Below are 26339 nucleotides of genomic sequence, written 5' to 3'. Positions count from 1 at the left end.
ACCTAAAATAATAATAAAACACACATATCTATATATATGTGTCTATAAAAATCGTAAAAGTTTAATAAAAAAATAAATATGTATTAGAAAACATAAAAAAAACACTTTTAGCATTATTCTGTGAATGGACGTCTAAGAAATTATTACTATTCATTATATACACATTACACAATGCCTGTTGTAACATCGATGCAACCTGCCTTGCGATTCTGTAACTCACAGGATAAGGTGGGAGCTTGTAGTTTATTGTTTATCAGAATGCCAAATCATAAAATGACTGCTTCATGACTGATTTGAGAGCGACCGCCGATGCGAAAACTGCTGTGTGAGTTCGAAAAGTGAGTTACAGAATCGCAAGGCAGTACCTGCACTTTTGTAAAAAGTGCTTGAAAAAAAAAAGAAAAAAGTTTACCTAGACGTGTAATATATGTATGTGGTTAAAAGAACCACTTGGGAACTTCTTTACAAGACAAATTACCAGTACAACTTCAATTATCGATTTGCAGTTATGCAAGCGTGTCTTTATCGTTTGAAACTTTAATCCCCTGGCGAATGTTCCAACGCTGGGTTTAACACACAATTGATTTATATATAAGTTCGAAGCCAAATTCGACTCCAATATTTATAAATTATACCTAAAGTGTATCACATAGTGGTGATAGGAAATTCTACTACAGGCTACAAATCAGTCAATCAGTTACTAACCAAACAAACTAAGGAGTTTGGCAGTTTCTGAGCATTATAGTAGATTTAATCAATAAAGCTTTTTATAAATTTGACGATTATTTAAATGATCCTAATCCTTGGGAATGATTTGTTCCTGTTCAAATATTTATTGTTGCTCTTCCTTACAAACAATTTGTATGTAAACTTAGCGATTAAAAAGAATGGCAGAGTTTCTTGCCAGTTCTTCTTGCCCGCTCTACGCCCTCGACTTGTGATCTGCTAGTAAATGTAAATTTAGAATCAATTTAACATCTTTTCTGTTGACGTTCATATGTATTTGCTTAATATAAACCATAAATACAATGCATTAAATCAATTTCAATATAAAACTATTTATAAAAAAATCCGGTTTATTTATAAATTGTTAGCTTAAACAGGTATTAGTGAAATGATAACAATAAAGGGATTTATAAAGTAAATATTCATTTTATTTTAATGGAACTAAAACAATGTGTATGCCCGGCGAGCTCCAGCAACTATTCCCTCCCAGGTCTCAAGAACTGTTGGGATGATATACCTGGGCGCTTGAAAGTATCCCCCAAAGAAGCCGTGAACTTCTATCTTATATGTCAGGAACACTCCAACAGAATGGGCATAGTCAGTAGACATTCCTCCTACATTATACCCTCGCATGATAGCCTCACTTCCAACTGAGTAACCAAGAGGAAATGGATGGTTATTGTCTTCAGCGTATTTATTCATTGCTTCTGCCATAGCTACCCCAACTGTATGTAAACCAAGAGCTTGGGTTGACAAGATTGGTTCATGTCCCCACGGGTAGAGGACCTTGGAACCAAAGCTGTCAAACGAGATATACACCCGCAGTCTGTTAAGGTTTTCATGGATGATGTCTCGGAGGTTTCTCGTTTCAATTTCTGAGAATGGTCTGTTGCCTGAGTACAGCGGTGTGCAAGGTGTACCATCGAGGTCAATGGGTCTCCAAGCGAACTCAAAATTTCTGTCCATATCAGCACCAAGACATACTAAACTCAAAGGGTGGTTATCAGTCGAACGTGTCTTCTGCCACACGACACTCTGAAAAACAACGTGAAGGAAAAATTCAGAAATCGTTCCAAGAAATATAAAGTACTAGCAGACTCGGCCAAGCGTTGCTGTGGCTAAAGTTTTTGTTATATTACGTAGTAGTAAACTATTCAAGGGAAACGGTAGGAGAACACCAGTCATGGGGGGGTCCCCCATGACTGGTGTTCATGGGTATGGGTATGGGGACCATGCTTTTTTGGTGGTTATGCCATTAAGTTGTAGCTTATGTGAAACGGAAATTTCAACACAGCGCCATTTGTTAGAGTTGTGACTGTCAAATAATAGACAAATAATTTGCAATAAAATAATATTACGAGTATAAATGAAGATGTAAGCTATCCTATCTTTTAAGTTAGTTCAAACTACACACGGTGTGCAAATTTGATTGAAATCGGTTAAGTAGTTTAGGAGCCCATAGCGGACAAACAACGTGACACGTAATTTATATATATTAAGATTATCTATAATTACTTATTATTAAAAACGTTGTAATTCTAGATAATAGCGTTTATCACACTTTCCTAGTGACCACTTTTATATACATCTGAAATTTGAGTTCTATACTTGTATGACAGAATTCGTGGATTGGTATTTGGTTGTAATAAAGACTATTTTTATGAATTTTTTTGAGGGTAGCGCTTTCTTTGACGTTTATTTTCCCTTTTTACTTGCTTTGGTGGGATAACGTTGGGTTATTCGCCAATTTTATTCATAAATTACGCCCTCAATAATATTACGTGTTGTGACACAGTACATAGTCACAACTGTATCAGTATCAACAACTGAATAATAAAATGACTAATATTTCAGTTCAACCGTTTCCATTGTTCCTGTGTGCTTCCCTTATTGCAACGTGTGCCTTTTTTCGTCTCATTGAGTTAAGGACATATCTACTACCTTAAGTACATTTACTGTTAAATTTAATGTTAAATATTGATCATGCCATCAAACCGTTCTTTGTAGATATTATATTATGGGTAATGAAAGTAAATATAAATAAATATCGGTATGACATATAGCTAACTATCTAAAAGTATTTATTTCAAACACACAAATATATTCTTAACATACAATAATAATTAAAAATTAACTACAAACTTAAAACAAATTAAAAAAGTTGGGCCCTGTGCAGTGTACCTTTAAGCAGCATTTCCTCGCTGTATTGCGATACTTATACGTTGAGCAAGGAAAGCACCAGTTCTAGGGTCACCGGTACTAACTGGCGCTAACCTCAATATTTAATTAGCGCCTGTGCACTTACCCGCACGGCCCAAGAGTCTCTACTCTAAAGGGAACAATATTGGAGGAAAGACTCTTATACTTTCTATCTAAAAACTTAGACAGAAATAACGAGTCTTAGATATTCTTTGCTTGACCCTAGCGAGAGTAGACTACCATTAGATAAGTACCATATTTTATTTAATGCATTTGTACTCACCGAAACAATGGAAAAGTTATAGCTATCAGGATTTGCCATTGGCAAAAAGATCCAGTCAAACTTATCAAGCAAATCGGGCTCCGTAACATTTTCGACGAGTTTGTGAATGGCGTATGTTACAGGTGGTATTGTTAGCCATTCCCTTCCATGCATACCTCCGTCAATCAAAATTATAGGTTTTGATTGGTCTTCAAAATTCGTAGTGGATACTTTGAGTAAATTAATCGGACGACCGTTGAATGACTTTGAGGGAGTTTCCAGTTTCGCGACATTTGGGTAAGTTTTAGCTATTTCTTTCAAATAGTTGTCAATCTGAAATTCAATTTTGTGTTAAGGTTCTATGAAACATTTTATTACGATTCTATAGATCTTGGGTACAACGCAACTTTATATGTATACTAGCAGACCAACCAAGCGTTGCTGTGACTAAAGTTTTTCTTATATTACAAAGTAATAAACTATTCAAGGGAAACGGCAGGAGAACACGTCATGGAGACCACCATGCTTTTTTGCTGGTTATGCCATTAAATTGTAGCTTATGTGAAACGTTGGTACTTTCAACACAGCGCCATCTGTTAGAATTGTGACTATCAAATAATAAACAAACATTTTGCAATAAAATTGTATAAATTGAGATGAAAGCTATCCTATCTTTTAAGTTAGATCAAACTGCACACGGTGTGCAAATTTGATTGAAATCGGTTCGGTAGATTAGGAGTCCATAGCGGACAAACAACGTGACGCGTAATTTATATAATATATTAAGAAGATTAAGATTTAGGCAAGTGGGTGATCAACTGTACCTATCAAACATCGTCGAATTTTAGTTCCAAACATGTCCATTTGGTATTCAGGATGTTTTTACCGTACTTAATAGTTTATTTTTCACAACAATGGCAACAATATTTTATTTTTAAGAAAGTTTATTTCACAATACAATCGATCTTGCAAACTTTATCTCTGCGAAACACTTTATTATATTAATATATTTAAACACTAGCGGCAATATTTGTAGGACTATATTGTCTAAGACTGGAGCGTTTTTTTATTTTAAATCTTCTTTTTGAGCATTTATCTTCTGCCTAGTAATAAGCTACTTGTATATATTAATTGTAACTCATTAACCCTAATTTAAATTACGTATATTTAAGGTAACGAAGTGTTAATGAAAAAATAAATATATTTAGTATTGCTATAATCATACTTAATTTAGCACCAATTCGACATAGGGTCCTTCAAGCAAAGAGCGTACCAATTTTTAAAAGGCCGGCAACGCAAATGCGAGCGTTCTGGCAATGTGAGTGTCCATGGGCACTTAAAATCTGATGAGCCTCCTGCCCGTTTGACTCCCATTACATAAAAAAACCTTCAGAGCGAATCTTTATTTTATTTGTCGATCTTTATTTGTTGTAAATCGGCGCGTGTTTGTTACAATTATCTTTTGTAATGTGATAAAAATATTAAACACGTTTATAATATTACACATGAGGAACGCGTTCAGTGCTCTGTAACTTCCAGCAGCAACAGCGATCCCGAAGTAACTGTATGGAATTTCGTTGTAATTCTCTCAATAGAAGCGCTGTTGTCTCATCACAACCTGAGTGTCGGTACAAAAACTTTGCTTTGTTATGTTATATTTACCTCTTCCGTTGTATGATATACCTCATAGGATAAACGGCTGTTGATTATATTTGAATCAGTCCATAGTCTGGAATAAATTACATTGATTAAAATTAACGTGACTTTAAAAATCTTTTCTTTTGGGAATCGAACCCAGTTTCCCCTACCTACGAGTTGCCTCTATTTGATGACTATAGTTTTTAATTAAATTGATTATTCCGAGGTGTCTTATTATATAAATGAAAGTTATTTGGGTGACATGAAAACAGGTTCAGAATTCCGCTAGGAAAACTCATTTCTGGCTTGTAATTTAAAGCACGTAAATAATTTATTAAAATTATGCAATTTTCGTTATAATCAAAAGTTCTATTAGCTTTTCATTACTTTTACCGTTATTATAATGTTACTATATTATTTTTGAATTTATTTTATCTAGAAAATACATACCCAATATCTTCAGCTTTCGCTGAGATCACACTAAAAAGACACAAAATTATAATCGCCCTCATGATTGTATATTTAAAATTAAACTGTAGACAACTGCAAAAATAATACCATAAAGATAATCCTTTTATAATTTTAACGCTATCATTTTGTAACTATAAATAATGATAAAATTATGCTACTACATTGCATTGGATTTGAGACACTATACTATATAATATATATATATATCTATATAGTATATAAAAATGAATCCCTATTTCCCTTGGTCACGGCATCCGCGTGATGTTCCACGGCTGGAACGATTTCGCTAATTACTTTTTTGTTGTGTTTGTTATTGTCAGGAGAAGGTTCTTATGAGAAAAAATTAAGAAAATTGCACAAAAAAAATAGAAAATTTAAGAATACTTAACCACCATATTAAGTAATCCTGACTTTTGTTACGATAGTAAATTTTTTTTTCAGCGCATAACGCTTTTATAATTCAAACTTTTTTGATGTAACTTTATGGCGTTAGACATAACATTGACAGAATGCGTGCTGCAAATATAGTCAAAAACTTACTTACTTCACTACATGTTTCTGGCATTATTCTTGAAAATCCATGTTTTTCATATAGCCTGTTCCCGTGTCGGAATACCAACAAACGATTTATATACGCGCCAGAAAAACAAACAAAGAATGTTGTATATCATAAAGCATTAGAAAAATAAACACTTTGCTTCTGAAATATTGTATTTGTTAATTATACCAATTCTAAATTAATATTCATAGTTAAGACAGGACAACGTCTGTCGGGTCCGCTAGTATAAAATAATAATCCAGCGTTGTTAAAACCATTTAGGTCTTATTTCGTTATCGATTTTGCTTAATATGCAAGTGTCAGTCTAAGTCTTGCCGGTTTCCTTACAATGTTCTCCTTGACGAGTCAGAAGTGTTTACACATTACACATTTACGGAATTATTGACAATACAAAATCTAGAATTTCATTATTTTTTATTTGAAAATCTGTATTACAGTAGTAATAAAGAAAACTTCTGAATCTGTTTGATGATAATTTTTTGATTTAATAGTCAAGCAGGTGATCAGCTTCTTGTGCCTGAAACACACAGTCGACATTTTGGGTCTAAGGCAAGCGCTTCCTCACGATGATTTACTTTACCGTTAGAGCGAATGTGAAATGCGCACATAGGAAGAGTCCATCGGTGCACAGCCGAGGATCGAACCTACGACCTCAGGTATGAGAGTCGCACGCTTCCATCACTAGATCAACCCTGCTCATGGATGTTATTGATAGCTTCATACATAAAAACCTTCTTCAACATAACTGAAAGATAGTAAACTAATTAATAATAAATTAATGTTATGCGCTAGTTTAAGAAAATTCGGTTGCCGATCGATTGATAGTTATGTATAATTTATTTGGAAAATATTTTGTATGTACATATGTTAATTGTGTGAGCTAGATTAGATTATACGATATGGTAGATGAGCTGATGTGTTTGAATTATAACAACGAAAGATATGATAATAATGATTATTTTAATTTGAATTTTGTATACATTTTCGCAACCATTTCCTGTCTTTGTGGTGACACTTACAGCAACGTTTTTCGTGGTCCGAATAAACCACGTAACCGTCATTTTAAAAATAAAAAGACTTTTCACAAAATGGCCTTTGGCAAAATTGATGATAAACGTTGATAATATACAACCACAAATGGTATTACATAACAAATAAGGATAGTTGCGTTTTTTATCGCATATAAATCGCGCATAAAACCTAGATGCTAATGTCTTTTCTATATCCGGGGAGCTGCCCTGCGATTCTGTAACTCACTTCACGAACTCACACAGCGGTTTTCGCATCGGCGGTCGCTCTCAAATCAGTCGTGAAGCATGCATTTTATGATTTGGCATTCTGAAAAGGTAGGAGCTTGTAGTTTATTGTTTATCAGAATGCCAAATCATAAAATGCATGCTTCACGACTGATTTGAGAGCGACCGCCGATGCGAAAACCGCTGTGTGAGTTTGAAAAGTGAGATATAGAATCGCAGGGCTGATGTCACAGCTTTGGGATAATGAGGTACTGATGGTAATCGCAATTGGTATCGCTTTCGGGGGGTGCAGAGAAAGAAGTAAACAGACAAAAACTTGATAACTCAGTATCTATTAGACGAGTACGACATGGTTAAGGTTACTGGATGTGGAAATTGATGGAGAAAGCTAACAACAAGTGCAAATGAAAAGTTCAGTTCCCTTACCCAAATGAACACAAAGAAACGCTAAGAGTATCATAACAAAACTATAACATATCTGATCTGTAATTTTTTTAACATCATGGAATTAGTGTTGAATTAAATTAAAGTTTTTTATTATTATGCATAGACCCATCGGTACGGAATTTGCTACAAAGACATTTTAACTACTAAAAAGAGAGACTACTAGTTACTTATACTGATACAAGATACATGACAAACAAGTACACAGCGGTAAGTATTTCTTAATATAGTATGTGGTTAAAATTCAAAAATAGAATACAAGTACATGTATGATTTCGGACATATGAATTTCTATAAGGTAATTCACCCTTCTCACTCTCTCTCAATCGCTCTTTCCCTTTTCTTCGACAAAAACGCTGCACATCTTCGTGACGTTTTTAAAAATTTTTACCCTCATGCGCTTAGAGAATAAATGATATTTGGTTATCCAATAAGTTGAGTTCCTGAAGTTTGTACTAAGTCCTTTAATTAGTTCATTAACTAATCTTCAACTAAAGCTATCTAAAATCCCGTTATCATTTCATTAATTCGGAGCAGATTAAATAATGTAATCGTAAGAGAATATAGATAATAATGTTGATATATTTGCCGCTGTTGAGTGATAATATCACAGTTCACAGACCAAAATCAAATTGGTCAAAATGTATAAGATATTTCTTCTTTTCCTTCTGTCCCCTTGTTTAGTTTATTCTAAACATGAGGAATACTTGGGGTGAGTAATTTTATCCTGTTAATAATTTGAGTAACGATAAGCCGTGTATCTGTTGAAAAAATTATCTTACCAAGAAACTATCATAGTATACTGTTGTATCATACTGTTAGATCTACTTTTTTATTTTTTACTAATAATATATATGTTATATGTTACAGGCACGCTCTATATGAAGTCAGAGTGTCAAACGACAACCAAGGAGCATACTTAAACGAAGTGGTAGAGCGTTTCTTCTTAGACAAGTGGCACCCTACAATCACCGGACAGGATAGCTTGATTCTGGTACCGGGAGACTTGAAAGAGGACTTCCAGAAGGAGATGATCAGAGCGAACATCGCTTATGAAGTCAAGTGCGACAACATTAAGGAGTAAGTCAACTTATGGATTACGATATATATATTTTTCATAAAGAAAATTCACTTACGATGGAAAAACAAAAGAACCGTGTGTTCCATGCCTTGGGTTAGATGCAGAAGGCTGGTAAATAATAATGATAACCTAGTTGGCAATAAAATAAAAATGATTGATGAAACAGAAGCAATCTAAGGCCAAGACACATTTGAAACTTATTAATTCGTAAGAAATATATAAATTACCAAAGTATAAAGTTTAAATTTAAAGATTACCTTATTATCCTTACAGTTACAAAAGAAATCAAAATAAATGTCCTGAAGAGGGTTTAAACAAATTTTAAAATAATGAATTAAACTATAATTAATTACAAAAGTGTTCATAATATTAGTCCGTTTTAAGTAAGGGGATTTTATATTTGATCGCTTCTTATCGTTGAATCTAATAATATACGAGAAGTGCTAAAATGAAATAAAACAATATATTTAATGTCAAAATCACAAATCCAAATCTAACCTGTATCACGTATAAAGTTAATACCTAATCTATTTTTAATTTTTAATTATTCATGTACTCAATCTGAAAGTCATACTAAAACAATTTTATTTCAGACAATTAGACCTTGAAGATCAACTGATGTCTGCAGCAGCTGCCAGAAGCAATAGGTCAAGTCCAGCTCTACCGTATGATGTCATTCACAGATACGATGTTGTAGGTATCCGATGTAGGAATTTTTAAAGTTCAGTTCAGAAATTAAAAAGAGTGCGTGCGAACAAAGTACACGCCGGAAGTGAAACTTCTTTGGTAAACTAATTTTTAACCCTTGTTCATATTTATACAAATCTAAAACTTTAAATTTTAGACACTTATAGGGAGGAAAAAGGAAAATAATGAAAGTGTCGAAAATTAATACAAATGATTAAGTTATTTCTTCGATGATAAAAACACGTGGCGATTTAATTAACAATTCGTCATTTGAGATTTCAATAAATTATTTTGCATAAAATACTAATTGTATTTCATAAATTCTCTTTACGAAATTCGAATTTTAAAAATATAATTTCTATAAGGTAATTAATCCTTCTCACTCTCTCTCAATCGGTCTCAATCGCTCTCTCCCTTTTCTTCGACAAAAACGCTGCACATCTTCGTGACGCTAATATTATTATTATAGCGTTTCATCCGTAAAAAAATTACCCTCATGCGCCTAAAGAAGTTTCACTTCAAAAAAAGAGTTTAGCACTCCATAGTGACCTGAAATCCCAAGACGATGTGCGCACTGACTCGATTAGTTTTAAACACTTTTTACGAGTAACTCCGACGTCTTTTGATGCATTTTCCTTTTATTACATATATCAGGTGTCTGTGTAATTAACAGGGGGGTTTCTAGATCTTCATTACATAGACAATATTTGAGGCCTTGGCTTGATAAAAATGCATATAATTTACAGGTAAACAACTACCTACAAACAGTTGCAAACTCCTACCCAAATGTCCAAATCGCTACCGCAGGAAAAAGTATCCAGGGCCGTGACATCAGATACTTGAGAATATCCTCAGACAACTTCCAGGTAACTTGAAACAATATCCACAGACAAGGAGTTAGAATCTACAATGATTTATAGTTAATTGTAATTGTGTAATATGTACCATATTAAAAAAAAACTAATATTTGTTTAGCAACTTAGCGCAAAGTTTACAGTTAAGATACTGTACTACATTGTTACCACGGTTACATAAGGATAGTTACATGTTAGGCAGCGTCCCCAGTAGGCAAACTGTTAGCCGCCGACTGAGTTAGCGGCGTAGCGATTTAGTACGCCCTTCCATAAATTTCAAATGGAGTGTTCACAGTTTGCTAGTTTTGCGCTCACTGTACGTAGTTTGCAGCGTTACGCGCGCCGACTATCTTAGTGAGCGGCCGACTCCCACCAAAACCGGTTCCAGTCGGCGGCGGCGATTGGTTGTTCGCCGGGCGTAGTGACAATTTTTCTGGATGTTTCCTTAGTTCTGGGTAAAGAGTGTGAAATTGTCCAATGCCTTTTCTTGTATAATGGGTGAACCCAGTGCTTCCTTTTATCCTCTTTCAGCGCTTTTAAGATACCAATTACTTCATGAGATGATAAAATATCCATCGTGACCAACACAACCACTCCCTTCGTACAACAAAAGTAAAGTGATAATTCAGTCGGTCGGCTAAATAAGCGGCTAACTCTTAACAGTTTGCTTGCGACGCACGAAAATTGATTTGAGTCTGCAGCTAACTCAAATTTCAGTTCGCTGCAAATTTGCGGCTCACTCAGTCAGCCGCTAACTGTTTGCCTACTGGGGACGCAGCCTACCGTATAGCAATACAAAAGTAAAGTAGATCATTGTAAAAGTTATACTAAGTTACTTTGGAGAAGTTTTATGATTATAAAAACAAAGCAACCGCACTTTTATTAGTATTACATGCCTTCTATACAGGGACGATTATCCATTTTACCTGAATGTAACCCGATGTAATTAGACGCTATTAATAAGCTAACTATATAGGGGTAGATATTCACCTCAAGTGTGTGGCGTTAATATACAACTATGCTTCTTACAGTTTGCATATTACGAATATTTAAATAATACGTATTTCAATACAAAATTCCAAATAACTTCGAAACTGTATTCATCTATTCTAAGTTCCAGTGGTTTCGAAATTCGACAACTTAATACTTTTTATTTCTATAGCTAGACATATTTTGAATACATATTATATAATATATATACAATATTATCTAGATAATCCTTGAGTTTAAAAAAGGTAATGACGACTGATAAGGAATCAACGAAAACGTTTTGTATGAAATCCCAGGCGATAAATTTAATACGATAATATGTGACAGGATTATTATTATAAATCGATTAGGCTTGGATAAAAAAATATATGAATTAAATCGTTACTTTATTAAATAATGTTAAGTTCTGGTACTGCATTTTAAGTACCTATTTTGTAAAGGCGAATCATCGTGCAGTTAATCGTTAATTCTGTTCAAATTTTTATAATAAAATACGGTGTATTCATAAATAGTTTAAATTATATTTCGGCAAACAGGATGTCTAATAAATAACTAATGACAAAATCTTACTAACTTCTTTATTCAACAGCCTCAACGGAGTTTTTTGTAAATTTTTTTGTAAAAACAAAATCTTCAGGGAATCGTAAAAATATCTCAAAAATGAAAACAGATACTAAATTAAGCATGTACATTGTGTAGGACAGAATATAAAAAAGGTTTTCTTATTTTTATTTAATTAAAAATGACACAATTATATGGTAGATAAATCATAAAGATCCCATGAAAACCTGTGTTGTGGCAACATAGACAAATTTACGTAGAACAATAGACAACTATTGATTAACAGTATAAAACAATTAATGATTTTTATATTAAGACTTTAAAACTTAACAATACAAACTATATTTTAATACCACGTTGAATATTATATTAATAACATTTATCCATTGAATAATTATAAACAAAAATAAACCTTATTTTTTTTAACTCAGTCTAGAAACAAGCCCGTCGTGTTCTTGATGTCTTTGCTGCATGCTCGTGAGTGGGTCACTCTTCCTGGTACTCTGTACGCCATTGAGAAGTTAGTCATAGACGTTCAAGACCGAAGCCTGGTGGACAACATTGACTGGATAATCATGCCTATTGCCAATCCTGATGGTTATGAATTCACGCACACAAATGTAAGTAACACTATGTATGTTATTTGTGTGGACACGTACACACACTCCCTCGAACAAGCAAAAAAGCTGGGGCAGCCGCAGAGCAAGCGGAAAATAATAAACGGCTCAAATATAAGAGTATTTTCCCCAACTTGATTTTGTACCCTTTGGAGTAGAGACTCTTGGGTTCCAATGCACAGGCGCTAATTAAAGAATTAAGTTGACGCCTGGTAGATAGTACCGGTGACGCCAGAGCTGCTGCTTTCCTCACTCAACGAATAAGGATCGCAATACAGTGAGGAAATGCTGCCAGCGTTAAAGGTGCACTGCCACAGGGACCAAACTTTTTTATTTACAAAATGTAATGTAGCTATTAAAATAAAGAGAAATAAGGAAGGGATGTTTACGAATCGTGATTTGTGTATTCTACCGAACACTTATTTTTATTTTGTGTTCTTTCAGACCCGCATGTGGCGTAAGAACCGTCGCCAGAATTCCGGATGGTCCTTCTGTCCTGGTGTCGACTTGAACAGGAACTTCGACCACGAGTGGGGAACAGCATCCAGTTCTTCTCCCTGCACCGAAACATTCCACGGTACTGGACCCTTCTCCGAACCAGAAACAGCAGCTATTAGAAACGTCCTAAACGGAGTCAGAAACCGCTTAGAGCTTTTTATTGACCTACACAGCTTCGGAAGCATGGTCCTCTATGGATTTGGAAACAGGAAGCTCCCTCCTAACGCTCTCACCCTTAACATGGTTGGAGTCAGAATGGCTCAGCGAATTGACGCTGTAAAATGGAGAGAAAATAGAAATTACAGAGTAGGAAATATAGTTGACCTTCTCAACTATGGTGCCTCAGGTGGATCCAGCGACTACGTTCAGTCTCTAGGAAATCTCCTATCATACACCTACGAAATGCCTGCTTATAGAAACCTGAACACGTTGAATGGTTTCCTGGTAGACCCTGCCTTCATCTACCAAGCAGGTATGGAGACTTGGGAAGGTATTAAAGCTGGAGCCCGTTATCTGATCGAAAGGCGTGACGCAGCTATGGCTCGATAATTTCTATTTATTTGTTTGTCGCTTTACAACTGTGTTAGACATAACGATAGATTGTAAAACAAGAAAAAATAAAAATAATTATTTTCCAGTGTATAGTAATTTAATCACATTCTTTCACAAAATTCATCAGTGGACGTTGATTCCTTAAAAGGAAACATAATACTATGTATATATATACAATACATATAAGATGACTATTTTTTCTCCGTATGCGGGTATCAAACTAACGTAACGATTTTGAGACTGTCCACCACCGACACCACTTACCGGCTGAGCTCAAAAACATTAGAGTTATCGTAATTTAATGGAAAGAGAGAAGAAAAGACATTCAAATCCAGAAATTTTTTTTTTTTAAAACGTTCTGCCAGCCTCCTGATCACAGCAGAGCATTCTTATGGATTTCAAAAAATAAGTTCTTAATAAAACAACATAAGCAAATAAATATATTTTCTATGCATAATATGTCTAATTATTAAAAAAAAATAAAGAGTGAGAAAACTCAAAAAACACTTTTAACTTAATTAAAAAAAACTATGTTGCTCAGACATGGGAACTCTGCGGTTTCTGTAGGGAAAGCTATTAAAACCCAGAACTCTTCTTTTTGTTTCAGCTGAACTTACTTGTTTGATGAAAATTGGCATGAAAATTTTTTTTACGTTTTTGCTCTGTTGGAGTTAAATGTCCAGAATTCTTTAAGAAAACTGCAACGCGATTGTAACTAGACACTTACACTGTCAGAAGTGGAAGTAGATACATACATGTCTATAGACATAGGAGGCTATATCACTTAACATAAGAGGAGTCTCCTGACCTCTGTTCTATAAAAAAGCTGCCCTGTATCTTTGAGAGTCTGTGGTAACCGATCAACGATCTTCGAGGATAGGAAATATCTCTTGGTAGTAGTAGTAGATGATGTTAAAAAAAATTAAGATAGAAAAAACTACAAATATACAATATTAAATTAGTAGTGTTCACATACAACCCCACTAACATAGATTTATAGCGTTAGATAGGCCCTTACCGCAGTGAGACCGCGCCGTGTTGTCGCACTGTCGAAGTGAGTGAGCTAACGTCCGGCTAACACTGTGTTTAGGGGTGCACTGATCCCAGGTAAGTGAGCTCACTCACTTCGACTGTGCGACAACACGGCGCGGTCTCACTGCGGTAAGGGCCTATCTAACGATATAAATCTATGCCCACTAAATTCTCTTTCAAAATAAAAGTGGGTTGGCTAACTTTAACCTGTTTTTGTATCGTAGAGATTAATTTCTTTTTGTTTTAAATTTTAAATAACAATAATCTTCATACCATACCTGGTCTCAAGGTTTTACCTGTTCGATTGATAAAATTATGGTATTCATTAAAGTAAATAAAATAAATATATAGTCTTAAATCTTTAACAGTAATATTTATTATTTTGAATTATAAATACTTTTAATTTCAATTTAATGTAGGTAGCACTGATTTTTGGCCAGCCTGTCTTTAGCTAACACAAATAGATGCGACGGTTTCCCTACACGTGAACATGCAGTTGCCCAAGAGAAAAAAATGGATTTTCCAAATCAAAACCACAAATGGACATTGTTTGGCCTTGAGACTTATTTATAGATAAGGCAAAAGCTAAATTAATTGGAAACTGTAGCCTTTTGAAGGGTATGGTAGAATCTGACGGAATCATTGGAATACGTGGCAACAGGACTTTCCCATTAAACTTCCCAGTTAAAATGGTTGCTTCAAGAATATTTCCGGTGATCGTTTTGATGACCAAACGCGTAACGTTGCATAATGGAGGTGGATTCAAATTACGTTGGAGAATAATTATTTTCTTTATTTATTTACTTTATATATTATATTAAGTACTTTATTTTCTTTTTGAAGTGAAACTTCTTTATCGGGGTTGGAAAAAAATTTAGTGTAACATTTTTTCGTTACGCGTCACATTTTTCCGTTACGCGCCATGTTGCTTTTTGAAGTCAAACTTCTTTATCGGCGTTGGAATGAAAGTTCTTTATCGACGTATGGGAGAAATTTTGTAGCAAATCGTCACGTTTTTCGGTTACGCGCCATGTTGTTTTTTGAAGTCAAACTTCTTTATCGGCGTTAGAATGAATTTTTTATCGACGTATGGGAGAAATTTTGTAGCAAATCGTCACGTTTTTCGGTTACGCGCCATCATTTTCTTGTCCCTACCACGGTTGATCCGAAGAGATTCGAAGCCATTAATAACAAAAATATATAATAACGATAACAATGATAGTAATAATTCTATTACAATTAATGAAATTCTGTAATAATCTTAGTAGTAATAAGATAAAATGAAATAATTGTATTTGTATTCATGTCTATGATAATAAAAGCCTTTTGTTAAACTTTATTTAACCAATTTCGTTAAGTTGCATATAGTAGATCATTTTTCGAAAAATAAGGTCATAAAGAAGTTTCACTTCTTACGTGTGTACACCTAGTACACGCACACATTTTTTTTTAAATTAAGAATTTTATTTTCACTTCAGTCTAAGTAACACGTGGCCGCCTATGCTAACACCAAAAATTGAAAAAGTAGAAACAATTGAATTTCACGGTATTTCGTTTACTACAAAATAAATTAAACTTATACTTTAGCCTCGAGAACACGTGGTGGTTATGCTATTAAATTGTAGCTTATATGACACATTTGTAGGTTTAATAAAGCAGCGCCATCTATTGATTACTTACTCAATCCAGTCAACAGATATCGCCATCTGTTAAAATCGTTTGGAGTTAACATTATAATTGATAATTGTGAATGTCAAATAATAAACAAATAATTTGCAATAAAGTAATATTTCGGCTATAAAATAAGATGTAAGCTATCCTATCTTTTAAGTTCGATCAAACTGCACACGGTGTGTAAATTTAATTTAAAATCGGTTAAGTAGTTTAGGAGTCCATCGAGGACAAACAACGTGACACGTGATTTATGTATATTAAGATATAGTAAAGTGAAAAATTTAAATCTCTGATATCCTTGGAAATACAGATAAAAGCATCAAATTCTTCGAAATGTTATTCTAGGTATACAGTAGATATAAAATTTGAAGCAGTTCTGTTTAATTCAGATAAGAAGATTATTTTTACCGATTAAGTCTTTTTTAAGTAATACGTTTTAATCAATTTAGCAGTTATTTCCAAAATGAGGGAATGGATACTAGTGTCTTTGTGCGCAGTGGCATTTGCCAAACATGAAATATACTCTGGGTACGTAACTATTAAAAGAAACAGTTCGACTTATGTGTTTTAGGAAACAGTTACTACATTATGGGGCATTCCTGTCCGCGTATACCTATGTGGTTGAGAAAGAAATATAGTTTAGCCGGGAATCACCCGAGACCCCACAGTGTAGACGCCATGTATGATACTAAATCGTATCAATATACAATGGCAATCATATAAATTTTAGTTTTTTATTTATCACCTTATAGATGGAAGTCATACTACGTGGCTCCAGCTTCTCAAGAACAGCTGTCAATCTTGGGATCTCTGGAGAGCAAATTAGACGTGGATTACTTCGTCAGACCACGAGTAGACCGTGAAGGTGTAGCGTTGGTGAAACCTCAATACCAAGAAGAATTCCTTAATGTTCTGGCGAATGAAGAAATCTCTCATAGAATTCACAACGAAGATATCAAATCGTAAGATTTTTATATTAGATTGTATCTTTTTGATTATTTTTTAAAGTGATTTTTACGATGTAAGTGGCGATTCCAATAATTACGTATTATTAGAAGTTATTGCTTTTTGTAAACAGACAGCTCGATATTGAGGATGAGCATATTGAAGCAAGGCATGCAGAGTTTCGCGCTAGAAGCACACCGGAAAAACCTTACGACAATTATCTTCGATTAGACGCGGTAAGTTATAATTTAACCTCGGCAGGGATTATAATCAATAAATAATATAATATATGTAATGGAATAACATTACACATTTTATACAGTCAATCCGTCTGTCGCAATTAATTGTTACCACTTATTAAAATTTTGATAACATTTATCAACAAAGAGCTCTTCAGCAAGTAAAATTTTAACGGTTAAACATCCAAATCTCTTCTTGCCATATAGAACTTGGTGTAATGGTTGCAGCTCCTTACAAATATTGTGTAAAACAAAAAACTTGACGATTAAAAAGAGAGGCAGAGACTTTAATGTCAGTTCTTCTCTTTCGTTCTATGCGCCATATCTCTTAAATCCCTTGATTTAAGAACTGGCAGTAAATGTAAAATGAAAAGCGTTTAATGTATATTTATTTTTTTACTTTTATAAGTGTAAAATGTTTTACCTATATGGATAAATGATTTTGACTTTGACTTCCGGTAAGAATTTAATTCAATTTTTTTTAAATTGCACAGTATTAACGTTAGAAGTAATCTTATGAAATAAATTGTGCGTGTACTAGGTACACACGTGAAGTGAAGAAAGAAGTGAAACTTCTTTATGATCTTATTTTTCGAAAAATGATCTACAAAAGGCTTAACAAAAGGTTTTTATTATCATAGACATGAATACAAATATTTCATTTTACCTTATTACTACGAAGATTATTATAGAATTTCATTAATTGTAATAGAATTATTACTATCATTGAAAATCGTGACGATTTGCTACAAAATTTCTCACATACGTCGATAAAGAAGTTTGACTTCAAAAAGCAACATGGCGCGTAACCGAAAAATGTGACGCGTAACGAAAAAATGTTACACTAAATTTTTTTCCAACCCCCATAAAGACGTTTCACTTCAATAATGCAGTCTGGCCGTAAGTTTTTCATATTTCTATAGCAATTCCTTAAAACGAAGTTGCCTATCAATGTTAATACACGGAACAAACGCAGGCTGCAATTTCCCCGTACTAGACTATCTAAAGTTAGTAATTCTTTTTTGGGGAAAGGGATACTCTTCTTTAATAAAATCCCAGAGGCTCTTTTATCACTGCCTTTCAATAAATTTAAGAAATGTATTAAAGAAAAGCTGTGTAAAAAGGCTTACTATAAAGTCAACGATTATCTAGATGATAAAAGGGCCTGGGACTAGTGCTAGACAGGCTACTTCTAATTAATTTGCGATATATTTTGTTTTAAATAAGTGTTGTTTGATGATTTGCTGTTTTAAAAGAGTACCGAGAGTTTTTTACGCCGGCTTTTTCTCTCGGCCTACACCCTCTGTCTTCTTTGCCGATGAGTAGGGATGCCTTCAAATTTAATGACGTGGAATAAGTGATACATGTATCTTATGTTCCATAATAAACATATTTTATTTTATTTATTTTTTATCTATAGATACCTATAGAAATGCAATCAAACCCAAGCGTTTGTACGTGTGATAGTTACTACCAAAAACTATAGAAGCAATTATAAAGCAAAGGCTAGGCTGAACTAATTAAAAAAAGAAACGTTTCTTAAACCAAATATCACGAAAACATAAGTCACACATCTAAAGAGTAGCCGAAGGCTAATGAACCGGCGATAATGGTACACTTATTACAAATATCACATGGGTACGAGCAAGGGCTGCAGTCCTGATAATTCCTTTACAGATCTACAATTACATGGACGAGGTAGCCGCAAACTACCCCAACATTGTCCAGCAAGTAACAGCTGGAAGATCCTTCCAGGGCCGTCCTATTAAGTACTTGAAAATTTCTTCCACCAACTTCGAAGATAGGTCAAAATCCGTCATATTTGTCGATGCCACTATGCACGCCAGGGAATGGATCACCACACCAGCTGCTGCTTATGCAATCCACAAGCTGGTCGAAAACAGAACTGACTCAGAACTTTTGGACAACTTTGACTGGATCATTATGCCTGTATCTAACCCGGATGGATACGAATATACTCATACGAATGTAAGTTTTATCTTTAGTAAGACAGGTGAACTAACAGTGCGCCACTGATGTTTTAATCTAGGTACAAAAGGTGAATGACCTCTTAATAATAATACCACTTTTTGGAACCAGCTGCCGAAAGGTGCGGACCAATTCTTATAAAAGCACAAGCTTTTTTTACGCACTCGCATTAAGAGTGTCCATCGGCGGCAGTATCGCTTAACATCAGGTGACCCTCCTGCCCATTTACTTCATGTTCTATGAAAATCATTTTTTTTGTCAATAATCCATAAAATTGTATTGTATTTGCTGACTGCAATCAATCTGTGATTGCAGTCAGCAATACATTTCAGTGCTATGTCGGTAACGGGGTGAAAGTGTGTTCATTGCACATTGGCTATGGACGAATAATGAAATTAAAAATTTCAGGAACGATTCTGGCGCAAAACACGTTCGTTTAATATTGAAAATCTAATAACCTTTATATGTCGCGGAGTCGATGGAAACCGGAACTTCGATATCCACTGGGGTACCGTAGGATCCAGCGACGACATCTGCGCAGATAACTACGCAGGATCTGCACCCTTCTCAGAAATCGAGACCAGACTCGTTCGGGACGTTCTTAATGAGAACTTAAGCAGAATGATTTTGTATATCACACTTCATAGTTACGGAAGCATGATTCTGTACCCTTGGGGTCATGATGGAAGTCTTTCAAACAATGCTTTAGGTTTACATACGGTAGGAATTGCTATGGCTGACGCAATTTTCGCAAAGACCCTCCCAATCTTTCCAAGATACAGGGTCGGCAATTCCATGCACGTAATTGGTTATGCCACATCTGGATCTGCTGAAGACTATGCCCATTCTATCGGAGTTCCTCTGACTTACACTTATGAGTTACCCGGTATTGAACATGATTATGATGAAGATGAAGATGAAGATGATGATGACGATTTTGCTGATGATGATCATCTGAAAGGGTTCCATCTTGATCCTCAATACATCAGGCCAGTTGTTGAGGAGACTTGGGAGGGAATTTCTGTAGGCGCGAAGAGAGCAAGATTAATTGTGAGAAATTAATAACAAAATTTGTGTAATTTTTATTAAATAAATGATATTTTAAACAGTTTTTTATTTACGCGAGTAATAAATCAATATAGTTATATCTGACATTATTGGTGACGAAGCGAAGAAAATGAGAAAGAATGTTGAGTGAGTGAGCGTCTTTTATTTCTTATTTATAATTTATTAGCAAAATAAAACAACAGAGAGAAATTGTATTCTTAATCACAAATAGGCTTCTTTTAGGGCCTAGCGGATTGAGAGTGGCTGCGGGGCGGGACGAGCGCGTAGCGTATCCGTCGCGACTGAGCCGCGCATGCGCAGCAAATTCGTTGCGGACGCGCAGCGAGTTAACGATGTACAATACACTCAGTTACAAAATGGATTTTCAACAATACAAAAAAATTGTTCGTGAGACATGTCAAGGTGTTATTAAAAACTTGTTTCATTAGTGTATGCCACCCAAGAAAACAGAAGACTGGGAAAACATTAGCAAAGGCTTTCTAGACAATGCTTACTTTCCTAATTGCATAGCTGCAGTGCAAACATATTAGGATGATAAAGCCGTGTCATAGCGGCGCTCTATATTTTAACTGCAAAAAGTATTTCTCTTGAATTTGCAAGCCGCCTGTGACTCCAACTACAAGTATATATATTTGTTGATGTCGGTTCATATGGAAAAAGTGCTGATTCAACCATAATAAATTAAAGTTATGTATTATTATAAATAAATTTATAATAATACATAACTTTAATCCGGTAAAAAGCGTTTTTCTTTAAATGTGTAAAGGTTATGTTAATCAAAGACAATACTATGATTCAACCATATTTGACAGAAGCCAATGTAGAATTAATATACAATCAAATCGTTTAAATATCACACAATTGAAACAAATATCAAACAAAAAAATCAGTTGTTTGTAATCGGTTTGCTGACGATAAATGAACGTGACATACGTCATAAGAAAATACTGACTTTTTTATGTAATAGGAGGCAAACGGGCAGGAGGTTCACCTAATCTTAAGTGATACCGCTGCCCATGGACACTTACAATGGCAGAAGGCTCGCAAGTGCGTTGCCGGCCTTTCAAGAATTGGTACGCTCTTTTCTTGAAGGACCCTAAGTTGAATTGGTTCGGAAATACTTCAGTGGGCAGCTGGTTCCACATAGTGGTGGTGCGTGGCAAACAATGCCTTAGAAAACGCTCTGTTGTGGAACGACGGAAGTCGAGGTGATACGGATGGTATTTTGTCTGGTCAGCTGCTGGTATTAGACCGAACAACTCCTCTGAACACTCTCCATGGTAAATGCAGAGAGAGCCCACATCGTCAAGAGCTGTTTGAGTCGTCGTCGAGCGTCGTCGTCGACTCAAACAGCTCTTCGTTGAATATGGTTAAGTGGAAGGCTAATAATCACCGCTAAGATCACGTGGGAACCTTAACTGTCTCGTTTTTTCGATGTCATGGTACGAATTAGCAATGCATCTCAGTTGTAGGTTGTCAATAGGCTCTCAATAAGAGTTCATGGTAGGCCCCCAGAATGGTTAATTGCTATGTAACGAATTAATGCAATGTAACAGTTGAAGACATTGCCTACGCCTGGCACTCGTCAGTACTATTAATTCAAGCATAAGACAGAAGATTAAATTAATCAAAAGATTAATTCGTAATTATCGATTAAGCTAAGCCTTCGTAATAAATACTTATTAATCGATTTAGCAGTTATTTCCAAAATGAGGGAATGGATACTAGTGTCTTTGTGCGCAGTAGCATTTGCCAAACATGAAATTTACTCTGGGTACGTAACTATTAGATGAAACAATTCGACTGTTGTGTTTTTGTAGTCGGTTAAGAGGTGATTTTTGTAATGGGTGAAATGGAACTACTCATTTGTCAAGATATAGCATAATTTCACAAAAATGGTTCAGCCCCATGCCTTATAGGACAGGACTGCCTGATTTTTAGTAAATATGATTGTATTTACACCACTACATTTCATTATGGGCCATTCCCGTCCGGGTCTGCGTATTGTTAATAATATCTTAAGAAATATCGTTAACCGAGACCCCACAGATGTTCGCAATGTACGCAACTAAATCGGATCAATATACAATATAATTTTTTCGTTTTTTATTTATTACCTTATAGATGGAAGTCATACTACGTGGCTCCAGCTTCTCAAGAACAGCTTTCGATCTTGGGTTCTCTGGAGAGCAAATTAGACGTAGATTACTTCGTCAGACCAAGAGTAGACCGTGAAGGTGTAGCGTTGGTGAAACCTCAATATCAAGAAGAATTCCTTAATGTTCTGGCGAATGAAGAAATCTCTCATAGGGTTCACAGTGAAGATATCAAATCGTAAGATTTTATTTTAGAACTAATTCTATCTTTATATTTTTTTTTATCATTAATGACTTTAAATTAACGAATCGAATCGAATATAGTTTCATTCTCTCATTAATGACGTATATAATTACAATACTTTTTATAGAAGTTATTGAAGTATTATATTTTAATCGGAGTTAATTTGTATAACTGTTTCCGATGTCCAATAATTGGCTAATAATACAGACATTAAAAGTGGCGATTCCAATAATTATGCCATATGACGAGAAAAACCAATCCCGATGTTTTTAGTGCTGATACATATTTGTAATGATGGGGTAAGCCCACAGGAATATTTACGTGATATGCAATTGGAATTTATTGTTTCTTGTTCAAACAGCCAACTCGATATTGAGGATGAGCTTATTGAAGCAAGGCATGCAGAGTTCCGCGCTAGAAGCACACCGGAAAAACCTTACGACAATTATCTTCGATTGGATGCGGTAAGTTATAATTTAACCTGAAAATTTTGAACGGACGTTTTAATAGGAGAGGTATTCTCTATTACATATTTAATAGAGTCATTATGTCTGATACTGACCATTAGCAGTTACTAATTAGCAATAGTTGTACACTTAGTTTAAAAATCACATAGGTACGAGTAAGGGATGCAGTCCTGATAATTTCTTTACAGATCTACAATTACATGGACGAGGTAGCCGCAAACTACCCCAATATTGTCAAGCAAGTAACTGCTGGAAGATCCTTCGAGGGCCGTCCTGTCAAGTACTTGAAAATTTCTTCCACCAACTTCGAAGATAGGTCAAAATCCATCATATTTGTCGATGCGACTTTGCACGCCAGGGAATGGATCACCCCACCAGCTGCTGTTTATGCAATTCACAAGCTGGTCGAAAACAGAACTGATCCAGAACTTTTGGACAAATTTGACTGGATCATCATGCCTGTGGCTAACCCAGATGGATACGAATTTTCTCATACAAATGTAAGTTATAAGTTCAGTAAGTCAGATGAACCTAATATTGCGCCAATGGTTTTTTTTTATTTAGGTACAGAAAGTGTGATTATCTCTTCGTTCCAGAACTGAGGGTTGCCCACTTAAGTATTTCCGAACCAATTCAAGTTAGGGTCCTTCAAAAGAAGAGCTAATCAATTCTTAAAAGGCCGACAAAGCACTTGCAAACCCTGGCATTGAGAGTGTCCATGGGCGGCGGTATCGCTTAGCATCAGACGAGCCTCCTACCAGTTCGCTACCTGTTCTAAAAAAAATATCGAGGGTTCTGTCACTGTCATCAACTGTGTATTTTGAATAGTAGTATCAATTAATCCAACATTTAATAAATCAAACGATAGCAATGTTAAAATATTGATAAAATAAATGTAATTGACTACTATGATTATTTAAAAATTGATTGATGATAGATTAAACGATTTTTATCGGATTAATACGTGTGGTACATATTGATTGAAATTAATTAATGATTACAAATGTGTAAAAGTAATGTTTCACATTTTTGTAGTTAATACTAATAATTTCACCAAAATCACCGCTATCTATAAACTCTGGCTTTCCTATATTTCCCTACATATGCGAATATTCAAATGTATGTTAATTAATTTTATTTCCATAAACATATCCTTACTATGAACGCGCCCTAATGGTTTATTTAGCGTCGAGACTTTGCCCTACTGTATTCGGAAGTTACGAAATCTAAATAAAAAGAATCGGGCGCAAAAATCCATAAATCAGAGTGATTAGAGCCAGTAGTACAATTTAGTACTATGTTGATATCGGGGTGAAAATGTGTTCATTACTCATTGGTTATGGACGAATAATGAAATTAACAATTTCAGGAACGATTCTGGCGCAAAACACGTTCGACTGATCAATCTCCACTAAGCGTTATGTGTCCCGGGGTCGATGGAAACCGGAACTTCGATATCCACTGGGGTACCGTAGGAACCAGCAACAACCCCTGCTCTGATACCTACGGAGGATCTAAACCCTTCTCAGAAATCGAGACCAGACTCGTACGCGATGTTCTTGAGGAGAACTTGAGCAGAATAATTTTGTACATCACGATTCATAGTTATGGCAGCATGATTCTTTACCCTTGGGGTCATGATGGAAGTCTCTCAAACAATGCTTTAGGTTTACATACGGTAGGAATTGCAATGGCTGACGCAATTTTCGCAAAGACCCTCCCAGTCTTTTCAAGATACAGGGTTGGCAATTCCTTGCTCGTAATTGGTTATGGCGCATCTGGAGCTGCTGAAGACTATGCCCATTCTGTTGGAGTTCCTCTGACTTATACTTATGAGTTACCCGGTCTTAGAAGAGGTGTGCAAGGGTTCCACCTTGACCCTAGATACGTCAGGCCAGTTGCAGAAGAGACTTGGGAGGGAATTTATGTAGGCGCGAAGAGAGCAAGAGCAATTGTGAGAAGTAAATAATGAGAATTGTATGTAATTTTTATTAAATTGAAGATATTTAAATAGTTTTTTATTTACTGTCGAGTTTAGCAGCTTTGAGCAAAGTACTGACTCAAAACTACGTGATGAAAGCCGCTCTACGCCCTTGACTTGCGAACTGGTAGTAAATGTAAAATTAGAATAAATTTAATATCTCTTCTGGCGACGTTCACAATTCAAGTACACTTGTTACTTACCTATATGAATAAAGTTATATTGAGTTTCAGTTTATGATACAAATAAATGTTAAAATAATAATTGTAGGGTTCGTTAAACCTATACCTAAAGACGATTGATAACCTTATACCTACCAATTCAAATGTTACGAGCCAACGAATAGAAAACGCCATAAATCTCTTCAAGGGTTTATTCTGCATGCACAATTGCTGTCACTAACTACTTTTTTTTCACTTTAATTTGCCATTTGCTATGGTGATTGGATCACCCAGATCCGTTAAGACGTCGTTAGGCCTTTTTTGTCGGGAAGGGGTAATACTAGATGCTTTTACGAACAAACAACGCCAACTTCATCCATTGGGCTATATACGTTCCTCACGTAAGAGGGTGTGATTCTTATGCATCGCGACTCGAGCGCCTAGAAGAAGACTACGCTAGCGTATGTCATGCATTGTCGGATGTCGGAAGAGGACAAAAGAGGCCTTCTTGCGAACGGCGGCTATGTGCTTGTACGGCGGAAGTACATACGGGTGTCGGCGTGACATATTTGACGGATTTTTTCCATGAGATGGCTTGCCCGTCTAGGGTTACCTCTTTTTTGAGACGGAGGCAGAGCACCGGGGTTGCCCTGAAAATGGGTAAATTTAAGCAAATTCAAATATTCTGGTATTATAACGAATATAGAAGTCTGAGCCTCTCATGAAACGGTCCTAAAGGTCATTTTAGCTTGAGGCGCAGCGTCTCTGAGTTGTAGAGAAAACGAGAAACGTTTCAATCCGTTTTCGCATTTCGCAACAATATTAATATTTAATAGGTCTAGTATATTTTTGCAGCATTTATTTGAGAAACAAAATTAGGAGACTAAAATTTAACTCGCTATTGCGTGGTTTGTGATATCTTTAATTGTTTAAACCTAGGCTTTTCTAAGTCAGTTTATGTGACATGTAGCCATAATTTCCAACTGTGCTTTTTCACACAGCACAATTATTTCGAAGAGTTGAAGAGAATCTCAAAAATTATCGCAAT

The 26339-nt window shown here is 35.2% G+C and overlaps 3 protein-coding genes across 5 annotated transcripts; 2 read left to right on the top strand and 1 right to left on the bottom strand.

The window, feature by feature from the left end:
• Window positions 1-1135: 1135 nt before the first annotated feature.
• LOC125056636 (carboxypeptidase B-like) lies at window positions 1136-5402 on the bottom strand. The gene is made up of 4 exons (XM_047659851.1): window positions 5276-5402; window positions 4850-4916; window positions 3209-3520; window positions 1136-1761 (listed from the first exon to the last, which is right to left on the bottom strand). Exons 1-4 carry the CDS (start codon window positions 5335-5337, stop codon window positions 1168-1170), a joined length of 1035 nt encoding a protein of 344 aa, XP_047515807.1. The 5' UTR covers window positions 5338-5402; the 3' UTR covers window positions 1136-1167.
• Window positions 5403-8142: 2740 nt separating this feature from the next.
• Window positions 8143-13480, top strand: LOC125056848 (carboxypeptidase B-like). Its single transcript, XM_047660161.1, has 6 exons — window positions 8143-8267; window positions 8426-8635; window positions 9230-9329; window positions 10070-10189; window positions 12160-12348; window positions 12790-13480. Exons 1-6 carry the CDS (start codon window positions 8197-8199, stop codon window positions 13390-13392), a joined length of 1293 nt encoding a protein of 430 aa, XP_047516117.1. The 5' UTR covers window positions 8143-8196; the 3' UTR covers window positions 13393-13480.
• Window positions 13481-16504: 3024 nt separating this feature from the next.
• Window positions 16505-25162, top strand: LOC125056831 (carboxypeptidase B-like). Of its 3 annotated transcripts, none has more exons than XM_047660134.1 (5): window positions 16505-16629; window positions 16854-17063; window positions 17180-17282; window positions 18963-19274; window positions 19683-20369. In XM_047660134.1, exons 1-5 carry the CDS (start codon window positions 16565-16567, stop codon window positions 20334-20336), a joined length of 1344 nt encoding a protein of 447 aa, XP_047516090.1. In that variant the 5' UTR covers window positions 16505-16564; the 3' UTR covers window positions 20337-20369. The 3 variants fall into 3 exon arrangements, with proteins under 3 accessions (XP_047516090.1, XP_047516092.1, XP_047516091.1); XM_047660136.1 differs by lacking the exons at window positions 16854-17063; window positions 17180-17282; window positions 18963-19274; window positions 19683-20369 and adding exons at window positions 22467-22676; window positions 23044-23146; window positions 23338-23649; window positions 24519-25162 and having other exon boundaries at window positions 16535-16629; XM_047660135.1 differs by lacking the exons at window positions 16505-16629; window positions 16854-17063; window positions 17180-17282; window positions 18963-19274; window positions 19683-20369 and adding exons at window positions 22051-22116; window positions 22467-22676; window positions 23044-23146; window positions 23338-23649; window positions 24519-25162.
• The last annotated feature ends 1177 nt before the right edge of the window (window positions 25163-26339 follow it).

The sequence above is a fragment of the Pieris napi genome, chromosome 15 (genome assembly GCF_905475465.1).
Source record: "Pieris napi chromosome 15, ilPieNapi1.2, whole genome shotgun sequence".
Classification (NCBI taxonomy): Eukaryota; Metazoa; Arthropoda; class Insecta; order Lepidoptera; family Pieridae; genus Pieris; species Pieris napi.
Note: the sequence above shows the minus strand (reverse complement) of the source record. Positions and strands in the feature narration are given on the sequence as shown.